The sequence below is a fragment of the Oncorhynchus gorbuscha genome, linkage group LG14 (genome assembly GCF_021184085.1).
Source record: "Oncorhynchus gorbuscha isolate QuinsamMale2020 ecotype Even-year linkage group LG14, OgorEven_v1.0, whole genome shotgun sequence".
In the NCBI taxonomy this organism is placed as follows: domain Eukaryota; kingdom Metazoa; phylum Chordata; class Actinopteri; order Salmoniformes; family Salmonidae; genus Oncorhynchus; species Oncorhynchus gorbuscha.
In genome coordinates, this window is record NC_060186.1 from 82,833,212 (window position 1) to 82,844,911 (window position 11,700).

The window sequence follows — 11,700 nt, forward strand, 5'->3', positions numbered from 1 at the left end:
TGACTCTCCTAAGAGGGTCGGTCCTCTCTGCAGATAAACACATGACTCTCCTAAGAGGGTCGGTCCTCTCTGCAGATAAACACATGACTCTCCTAAGAGGGTCAGTCCTCTCTGCAGATAAACACATGACTCCTCTAAGAGGGTCGGTCCTCTCTGCAGATAAACACATGACTCTTCTAAGAGGGTCAGTCCTCTCTGCAGATAAACACATGATTCCTCTAAGAAACATCATGGGTCGAGTCCCTCTCTGCAGATAAACACATGATTCCTCTAAGAGGGTCGGTCCTCTCTGCAGAAACATCATGGGAAGATCTCGTCAATCTGGTTCGTGCCGATTATTCTCAGTGCGTGAAAAAAAAATGTACTTTTTAAAATATTTTTTTCCAGGCCATCTAATAATTTGGTAAACATGTATTTCATGATCTGACATAATGGTAGCCTGAGTAGGCCTACAAGCCCAGGGTTACAAGACCCCTCAAGCTACCAACTGGGGTAATTTTGACCCCAGTTGAGAGGCATATGTTTTATCATAGGCTAAAAGTAGTGTTTTCAATTATTCAAATAAATAATTGTCTAGACTTTCTATATCAATATGCACTATTTACAAATGTAAGTTATTTGGGGTCATTTTGACCCCAGCCAAAAACACCTCATTTTGCCTTTAGACATTTGATATATATGACCTCTATTTGTTTCTTTGGAGACATAATAACAAGTTATCCATACCACCAGAGGATGGAGGGGAACATGTACTGTATCAGTGATTTAGACCAGATAGACAGATTATCTGTAGAGATACAGCTCCCCGTGTCATCTCATGAGATTGGACTTTTCAATACAACGTATCGTATGACTGTGTAAAAAAAAACTAAATGACCTTATTTATTTGCATTTAAAAATCTGCCAGATGGTCCTCCACTGGTATAAATACTTGATAGAACTGCGATACAGTACTCAGATACACAGAGAGCTGTATTGGTGTAGAGGAGAAATATACACAGCCGTGACGACGACCGAAGAGAATGCGGTATTTCAGATCGGGTGAACAAAAGGTTCCTGTACGTTATCGCAATCACACCATGACTAGTTCATAATGAAACAAACCCCTTTCATTTTCCCGGAGAGTTACGTGATGTTAATATGGAGAACCCCGCTGGCTGTATGGATGGGGACAGTACATCCAGAGAGAGCCATGATTCTGTGAAACAGAGTATCTTACAGTCCCTGATGTCTCTCTGGAAGGAGATCCTCGCCCTGAGCTCGTCTACTTTATTGTCCAGGGACTGAACAGTAGCGAGTAATATACTCAGAAGTGGTGGATGGTGTGCACGTCTGCTGAGTTGGACTATAAGCCCACTCTGTATTCCTCTTCTCCGTAGGCGGCATCTTGAAGACCCTCCCCTGGGAGGAAATGCCTTGGGGGGTGTACGAACAAAGTATCCATTTTAGGAAAGTTGCATTTCTGGTCAAAATGCTGGTGAGCGACCATCGACCGAATTTCCCAAACTTATTTTTGGCTTTAAGTAATAATGCAACAATTAATGTAAGAAATAACACACAAAATAATACTGAGTTTACTGAATTTATCGAGCTTATAGGCAATACATAACTAAATTATTATGGTGGGAGATTCTTAGACGGTTTTAAGTACCTCAATGGACAGTAAAGGAAATCACACTATAAACTATAACCCTCATGTATGAATATCAGGGATTTATTTTTATTTTACCTTTATTTAACTAGGCAAGTCAGTTAAAGGGTTTGGCCCAGCGTCGTCCGGGTTAGGGGAGGGTTCCGGGTGAAGTGAGAAGTGTGTCATTGATAGTAGGTTCCAGGTGAACCGGCTTGACAGGGTCGTGTTTCGGAGGAAGCATAGCTCTCGGCCTTCTCCTCTCCCATGCAGCGATGGGACAAGACTGTAACTACCAATTGGATACCACGAAAAAGGCGGTTCAAAAGTACACAAATAATACTACTACACTGTTGGAGCTAGGAACACAAGCATTTAGGTAGGTATTACTGTTGGAGCTAGGAACACAAGCATTTAGGTAGGTATTACTGTTGGAGCTAGGAACACAAGCAGTTAGGTAGGTATTACTGTTGGAGCTAGGAACACAAGCATTTAGGTAGGTATTACTGTTGGAGCTAGGAACACAAGCATTTATCTAGGTATTACTGTTGGAGCTAGGAACACAAGCATTTAGGTAGGTATTACTGTTGGAGCTAGGTACACAAGCATTTAGTTAGGTATTACTGTACTGTTGGAGCTAGGAACACAAGCATGTAGGTAGGTATTACTGTTGGAGCTAGGAACACAAGCATTTATTTAGATACTACTGCACTGTTGGAGCTAGGAACACAAGCATTTAGTTAGGTATTACTGTTGGAGCTAGGAACACAATAATTTAGGTAGGTATTACTGTTGGAGCTAGGAACACAATAATTTAGGTAGGTATTACTGTTGGAGCTAGGAACACAAGCATTTAGTTAGGTATTACTGTTGGAGCTAGGAACACAAGCATTTAGTTAGATACTACTGCACTGTTGGAGCTAGGAACACAAGCATTTAGTTAGATACTACTGCACTGTTGGAGCTAGGAACACAAGCATTTAGTTAGATACTACTGCACTGTTGGAGCTAGGAACACAAGAATTTAGTTAGATACTACTGCACTGTTGGAGCTAGGAACACAAGAATTTAGTTAGATACTACTGCACTGTTGGAGCTAGGAACACAAGCATTTAGTTAGATACTACTGCACTGTTGGAGCTGCACAAGCATTTAGTTAGATATTGTTGGAGCTAGCTGTTGGAGCTAGGAACACAAGCATTTAGTTAGATACTTTGGACTGGAACACTGTTGATACTACTGCTAGGAACACAAGAATTTAGTTAGATACTACTGCACTGTTGGAGCTAGGAACACAAGAATTTAGTTAGATACTACTGCACTGTTGGAGCTAGGAACACAAGCATTTAGTTAGATATTACTGCACTGTTGGAGCTAGGAACACAAGCATTTAGTTAGATACTACTGCACTGTTGGAGCTAGGAACACAAGCATTTAGTTAGATACTACTGCACTGTTGGAGCTAGGAACACAAGCATTTAGTTAGATACTACTGCACTGTTGGAGCTAGGAACACAAGCATTTAGTTAGATACTACTGCACTGTTGGAGCTAGGAACACAAGCATTTAGTTAGATACTACTGCACTGTTGGAGCTAGGAACACAAGCATTTAGTTAGATACTACTGCACTGTTGGAGCTAGGAACACAAGCATTTAGTTAGATACTACTGCACTGTTGGAGCTAGGAACACAAGCATTTAGTTAGATACTACTGCACTGTTGGAGCTAGGAACACAAGCATTTAGTTAGATACTACTGCACTGTTGGAGCTAGGAACACAAGCATTTAGTTAGATACTACTGCACTGTTGGAGCTAGGAACACAAGCATTTAGTTAGATACTACTGCACTGTTGGAGGAACACAAGAATTTAGTTAGATACTACTGCACTGTTGGAAGCATTTAGTTAGATACTACTGCACTGTTGGTTAGATACTACTGCACTGTTGGAGCTAGGAACACAAGAATTTAGTTAGATACTACTGCACTGTTGGAGCTAGGAACACAAGCATTTAGTTAGATATTACTGCACTGTTGGAGCTAGGAACACAAGCATTTAGTTAGATACTACTGCACTGTTGGAGCTAGGAACACAAGCATTTAGTTAGATACTACTGCACTGTTGGAGCTAGGAACACAATTTAGCATTTAGTTAGATACTACTGCACTGTTGGAGCTAGGAACACAAGCATTTAGTTAGATACTACTGCACTGTTGGAGCTAGGAACACAAGCATTTAGTTAGATACTACTGCACTGTTGGAGCTAGGAACACAAGCATTTAGTTAGATACTACTGCACTGTTGGAGCTAGGAACACAAGCATTTAGTTAGATACTACTGCACTGTTGGAGCTAGGAACACAAGCATTTAGTTAGATACTACTGCACTGTTGGAGCTAGGAACACAAGAATTTAGTTAGATACTACTGCACTGTTGGAGCTAGGAACACAAGAATTTAGTTAGATACTACTGCACTGTTGGAGCTAGGAACACAAGCATTTAGTTAGATACTACTGCACTGTTGGAGCTAGGAACACAAGCATTTAGTTAGATATTACTGCACTGTTGGAGCTAGGAACACAAGCATTTAGTTAGATACTACTGCACTGTTGGAGCTAGGAACACAAGCATTTAGTTAGATATTACTGCACTGTTGGAGCTAGGAACACAAGCATTTAGTTAGATACTACTGCACTGTTGGAGCTAGGAACACAAGAATTTAGTTAGATACTACTGCACTGTTGGAGCTAGGAACACAAGAATTTAGTTAGATACTACTGCACTGTTGGAGCTAGGAACACAAGAATTTAGTTAGATACTACTGCACTGTTGGAGCTAGGAACACAAGCATTTAGTTAGATACTACTGCACTGTTGGAGCTAGGAAACAAGCATTTAGTTAGATACTACTGCACTGTTGGAGCTAGGAACACAAGCATTTAGTTAGATACTACTGCACTGTTGGAGCTAAAACACAAGCATTTAGTTAGATACTACTGCACTGTTGGAGCTAGGAACACAAGCATTTAGTTAGATACTACTGCACTGTTGGAGCTAGGAACACAAGAATTTAGTTAGATACTACTGCACTGTTGGAGCTAGGAACACAAGCATTTAGTTAGATACTACTGCACTGTTGGAGCTAGAAACACAAGCATTTAAGATACTACTGCACTGTTGGAGGAACACAAGCAGGAACTACACTGTTGGAGCAGGTAAAAAGCATTTAGTTAGATACTACTGCACTGTTGGTAACAAAGAATTTAGATACTACTGCAGGAGCTAGGAACACAAAATTTAGTTAGATACTACTGCACTGTTGGAGCTAGGAACACAAGAATTTAGTTAGATACTACTGCACTGTTGGAGCTAGGAACACAAGAATTTAGTTAGATACTACTGCACTGTTGGAGCTAGGAACACAAGAATTTAGTTAGATACTACTGCACTGTTGGAGCTAGGAACACAAGCATTTAGTTAGATATTACTGCACTGTTGGAGCTAGGAACACAAGCATTTAGTTAGATACTACTGCACTGTTGGAGCTAGGAACACAAGCATTTAGTTAGATACTACTGCACTGTTGGAGCTAAACACAAGCATTTAGTTAGATACTACTGCACTGTTGGAGCTAGGAACACAAGCATTTAGTTAGATACTACTGCACTGTTGGAGCTAGGAACACAAGCATTTAGTTAGATACTACTGCACTGTTGGAGCTAGGAACACAAAATTTAGTTAGATACTACTGCACTGTTGGAGCTAGGAACACAAGCATTTAGTTAGATACTACTGCACTGTTGGAGCTAGAAACACAAGCATTTAGTTAGATACTACTGCACTGTTGGAGCTAGGAACACAAGCATTTAGTTAGATACTACTGCACTGTTGGAGCTAGGAACACAAGAATTTAGTTAGATACTACTGCACTGTTGGAGCTAGGAACACAAGAATTTAGTTAGATACTACTGCACTGTTGGAGCTAGGAACACAAGAATTTAGTTAGATACTACTGCACTGTTGGAGCTAGGAACACAAGAATTTAGTTAGATACTACTGCACTGTTGGAGCTAGGAACACAAGAATTTAGTTAGATACTACTGCACTGTTGGAGCTAGGAACACAAGCATTTAGTTAGATATTACTGCACTGTTGGAGCTAGGAACACAAGCATTTAGTTAGATACTACTGCACTGTTGGAGCTAGGAACACAAGCATTTAGTTAGATAACTGCACTGTTGGAGCTAGGAACACAAGCATTTAGTTAGATACTACTGCACTGTTGGAGCTAGGAACACAAGCATTTAGTTAGAAACTGCACTGTTGGAGCTAGGAACACAAGAATTTAGTTAGATATTACTGCACTGTTGGAGCTAGAACACAAGAATTTAGTTAGAAACTGCACTGTTGGAGCTAGGAACACAAGCATTTAGTTAGATACTACTGCACTGTTGGAGCTAGAAACACAAGCATTTAGTTAAAACTGCACTGTTGGAGCTAGACTAATAAAAACAACCCTATAATCATACAAAAACCCTAGACAGGTAAAACCCTAGACAGGTAAAACCCTAGACAGGTAAAACCCTAGACAGGTAAAACCCTAGACAGGTAAAACCCTAGACAGGTAAAACCCTAGACAGGTAAAACCCTAGACAGGTAAAACCTAGACAGGTAAAACCCTAGACAGGTAAAAACCCTAGACTGGTAAAAACTAACAAGTAAACCTAGACAGGTAAAAAAACCCTAGACAGGTAAAAAAAAAACCTAGACAGGTAAAAAAAAACCTAGACAGGTAAAAACCCTAGAAACGACAAAAACACAACAAACCACCCCTTGTCACAACCTAACCAAAATAACAAAGAAAACAAAGAATACTAAAGGTCTGGGCCGAGATGGAACACCTTTATATATTTATAAATGTTTTTATTTTACCTTTATTGCACCAGGCAAGTCAGTTAAGAACCAATTCTTATTTACAATGACGGCTTACCCTGGCTTAAACCCCACCCCCGTAACCCGGACGACGCTGGGCCAACTGTGCCTCCGCCCTCACGGCCGGTTGTGATACAGCCCGGGATCGAACCAGGGTGTCTGTAGTGACGCCTCTAGCACTGAGATGCAGTGCCTTAGACCGCGGGCGCGTACATAAGTTATAACTAGGCATGACTGTATACACATCTAAACCACCTCATACAAGTCTGTCAGCGGTAGGAACACTTGGTAGAACTGTAGTCCAGAAACCAGCTTCCCTCTGAATTGACATAGTGCTGTATTGGTGTGTATTCTCAGAAATATAGGACAATGTGTTAGAAATACCAGATTTGCAATAATATCCGCCAATATTTATATATGTGCAACTTGTTATGATAATAGGGTGACATATCATTTGGTTCAGAAGTGAGTTACAAGATGTGGACCTTTGGTTCAGAAGTGACTTACAAGATGTGGACCTTTGGTTCAGAAGTGACTTACAAGATGTTGACCTTTGGTTCAGAAGTGACTTACAAGATGTTGACCTTTGGAATGAAGTGAGTTACAAGATGGACATTTGGTTCAGAAGTGAGTTACAAGATGTGGACCTTTGGTTCAAGTGATTACAAGATGTGGACCTTTGGAATGAAGTGAGTTACAAGATGTGGACCTGCTTTGTGGAAAATGCTGTCATAACCCCTACCACTCTGATTGTTTCAGTAACAGTGACGTAAATGCTGTCATAACCCCTACCACTCTGATTGTTTCACTAACAGTGATGTAAATGCTGTCATAACCCCTACCACTCTGTTTCAGTAACAGTGATGTAAATGCTGTCATAACCCCTACCACTCTGATTGTTTCAGTAACAGTGATGTAAATGCTGTCATAACCCCTACCACTCTGATTGTTTCAGTAACAGTGATGTAAATGCTGTCATAACCCCTACCACTCTGATTGTTTCAGTAACAGTGATGTAAATGCTGTCATAACCCCTACCACTCTGATTGTTTCACTAACAGTGATGTAAATGCTGTCATAACCCCTACCACTCTGATTGTTTCACTAACAGTGATGTAAATGCTGTCATAACCCCCACTCTGTTTCACTAACAGTGATGTAAATGCTGTCATAACCCCACTCTGATTGTTTCAGTAACAGTGATGTAAATGCTGTCATAACCCCACTCTGATTGTTTCAGTAACAGTGATGTAAATGCTGTCATAAAACCCCTACCACTCTGATTGTTTCACTAACAGTGATGTAAATGCTGTCATAACCCCTACTCTGATTGTTTCAGTAACAGTGATGTAAATGCTGTCATAACCCCTACCACTCTGATTGTTTCAGTAACAGTGATGTAAATGCTGCCATAAAACCCCTACCACTCTGATTGTTTCACTAACAGTGATGTAAATGCTGCCATAAAACCCCTACCACTCTGATTGTTTCACTAACAGTGATGTAAATGCTGTCATAACCCCACTCTGATTGTTTCAGTAACAGTGATGTAAATGCTGTCATAACCCCACTCTGATTGTTTCAGTAACAGTGATGTAAATGCTGTCATAACCCCACTCTGATTGTTTCAGTAACAGTGATGTAAATGCTGTCATAACCCCACTCTGATTGTTTCAGTAACAGTGATGTAAATGCTGTCATAACCCCACTCTGATTGTTTCACTAATATGTAAATGCTGTCATAACCCCACTCTGATTGTAATAATATATGCCATTTAGCAGACGCTTTTATCCAAAGCGACTTACAGTCATGTGTGCATACATTCTACGTATGGGTGGTCCCGGGAATCGAACCCACTACCCTGGCGTTACAAGCGCCATGCTCTACCAACTGAGCTACAGAGGACCGATTGTTTCACGAACAGTGATGTAAATGCTGTCATAACCCCTACCACTCTGATTATTTCAGTAACAGTGACGTAAATGCTGTCATAACCCCTACCACTCTGTTTCAGTAACAGTGATGTAAATGCTGTCATAACCCCTACCACTCTGATTGTTTCAGTAACAGTGACGTAAATGCTGTCATAACCCCTACCACTCTGTTTCAGTAACAGTGATGTAAATGCTGTCATAACCCCTACCACTCTGATTGTTTCAGTAACAGTGATGTAAATGCTGTCATAACCCCTACCACTCTGATTGTTTCAGTAACAGTGACGTAAATGCTGTCATAACCCCACTCTGATTGTTTCACTAACAGTGATGTAAATGCTGTCATAACCCCTACTACTCTGATTGTGTCACTAACAGTGATGTAAATGCTGTCATAACCCCTACCACTCTGATTGTTTCACTAACAGTGATGTAAATGCTGTCATAACCCCTACCACTCTGATTGTTTCAGTAACAGTGATGTAAATGCTGTCATAACCCCTACCACTCTGATTGTTTCACTAACAGTGATGTAAATGCTGTCATAACCCCTACCACTCTGTTTCAGTAACAGTGATGTAAATGCTGTCTGTTGGGTAAATCAAGAAAACTACGCCATATGTTTAGTCTATGTCTCTAAGGATCCGTTTTTGAAGTGAATTTAATGCCTTTTCTTGACAGTAAAATGAAGTTTTAAATGTTGGTGTACAGGCCCCTTTAAAATGCAGTGTTTTATACCCCATGATTATTATACAATTATTACTTACCCTCAAATTATTTTGACAGAATTTGCTAATTAATAAGATATACATAGATATTTTACGATAATTATTTTATTTTCTTTCCCCTAATAGTTTATTATTGTGGTCAAATTGACCCCAGTTGGTAAATAATGTTTTTTACAATATGTTGGTAGCTCGAGGGTTAAAGCGATGCCAATTTGTTTCCAACGTGGTCCCCGATGGAATACACACGAGACAGAGAGAGAGAGAGACAGAGACAGAGACAGAGACAGAGACAGAGACAGAGACAGAGACAGAGACAGAGACAGAGACAGAGACAGAGACAGAGACAGAGAGAGAGAGAGAGAGAGAGAGAGAGAGAGAGAGAGAGAGAGAGAGACAGAGACAGAGAGAGACAGAGAGAGAGAGAGAGACAGAGACAGAGAGAGAGACAGAGACAGAGAGAGAGACAGAGAGAGAGAGAGAGAGACAGAGAGAGAGAGAGAGAGAGAGAGAGAGAGAGACAGAGACAGAGAGAGACAGAGAGAGAGAGAGAGACAGAGACAGAGAGAGACAGAGAGAGAGAGAGACAGAGAGAGAGAGAGACAGAGACAGAGACAGAGACAGAGAGAGACAGAGACAGAGAGACAGAGAGAGACAGACAGAGACAGACAGAGACAGAGACAGAGAGAGAGAGAGAGAGAGAGAGAGAGAGAGAGAGAGAGAGAGAGAGAGAGAGAGAGAGAGAGAGAGAGAGAGAGAGAGAGAGACAGAGAGAGAGAGAGAGAGAGAGAGAGAGAGAGAGAGAGAGAGAGAGACAGAGAGAGAGACAGAGAGAGAGACAGAGAGAGAGACAGAGAGAGAGAGAGAGAGAGAGAGAGAGAGAGAGACAGAGAGAGAGAGAGAGAGAGAGACAGAGAGAGAGAGAGAGAGAGAGAGAGAGAGAGAGAGAGAGAGACAGAGAGAGAGAGAGAGAGAGAGAGAGAGAGAGAGACAGAGAGAGAGACAGAGAGAGAGACAGAGAGAGACAGAGAGAGAGAGAGAGACAGAGAGAGAGAGAGAGAGAGAGAGACAGAGAGAGAGAGACAGAGAGAGAGAGAGAGAGAGAGAGAGAGACAGAGAGAGAGAGAGAGAGAGACAGAGACAGAGAGAGACAGAGAGACAGAGAGACAGAGACAGAGAGACACAGAGAGAGAGAGAGAGACAGACAACACTAAAGGATATACAGATAAGTCATATCCACCTCTTCCTCTTCGTCGGAGAAGAAGTAAGCTACGCCGACCCTGAGCTCCTCTTTCTCCACTCCGGACGGATCGCCGGTTGGCAGCTCGCTGTAGCTGAGATGGGTGATACGGTCCAAGTGGTTGCCCATCAATGACGAGGCCCCGACAGAGGAGAGGCATGGAATACGGTGTCTGGGGTGGGGAGGGAAGGAAAGAGAGGGAGGGTGGAAGGGGACAGATATGTTACTGTGGGGAAAGAACAGACAATAGGCTCCAGTACACAACTCCGGTCGGCTTTCAGCTACACAGAATCACAGCAGTATCCAGTACATTCATGTAACAGTCAACAGCCACGTAGATGATCATAAATGATCAACACACTCGAGTTATTGAGCCCAGTTCGCATGAAAGACGAGAAAACAATCAATGATTTAGTCCGTGGCTCTCATCACATGCCTTTAGCTAATCATACCCTCTGGTGGACTGAATGATAAAATATAGCAGCGCTGGATAGAGAGAGAGAAAGAGAGACAGAGAGAGAGATGGAGGTGAAATCTCCAGTCTTCCACGGAGAAGAGAAGTGCGCGCCGACTGAATGCTTTAGATGTATTATCCTTGATCAGTTTGAATGCACCGTGGGGGGAGAAAATAAAGGCTAATTTAGAGGCCATAATGCACCAGGGAAAAACACCGGAGTAATAGAAGCAGTTACCCAGGGAACGGTTATATATCCTGTTGTTCCATCAGTGCCGCGGGCTCCACGGTCTTCTCTACTCCCTCCCTGTCCCTCTCTTTTCTATTTCTCCGTTCGTTCTCTCTCTCTTCTTCCCCTCTGTACTCCCGCAGCCCTGTGTGCTTTACTAGTGTTTTCTCAACCTCGCGTCTTTAAGTAACTCCGGAGAGCTCCGCCTTCAGCCGCAACATCTGCCCTTTGACGCAGCCCATTGGTCTAGGGGCATTTTCCTGTCCCTGCTCGGCCAATCAGAAAGGCCAATCCTCACGTCATTCAAGCCAGCCTCCAATAGCGTGGGCGCAGAGCAACGCGTGGTGATTGGGATTCGTTAAGGGCCCTACACACTTCAGGTAAACTACCCATACACAGCAACGTTGCTTTCACCCTTGGCTCTGTAGAAACATGCTGCGACTATGTATACTTCTTTTGCGGTCTTTACTGTGGCGTGGTTTTGTTGTCGGAGGAATGAAGAATAGTAGACAGATAGAGGTGTGATTGTTGCTGTTGTCTGGGGAATGAAGAATA

At 42.0% G+C, this 11,700-nt stretch overlaps 1 protein-coding gene across 1 annotated transcript in view; it reads right to left on the reverse strand.

The window, feature by feature from the left end:
- LOC123994374 (protein LRATD1-like) overlaps window positions 1–11,292 on the reverse strand; it is a 12,845-nt gene extending 1,553 nt beyond the window's left edge. The window contains 2 exon segments of the mRNA XM_046296885.1: window positions 10,463–10,634; window positions 11,155–11,292. Of these exon segments, the coding sequence (XP_046152841.1) occupies window positions 10,463–10,591 (129 nt within the window). The 5' untranslated portion in view covers window positions 10,592–10,634; window positions 11,155–11,292.
- Window positions 11,293–11,700: the final 408 nt, after the last annotated feature.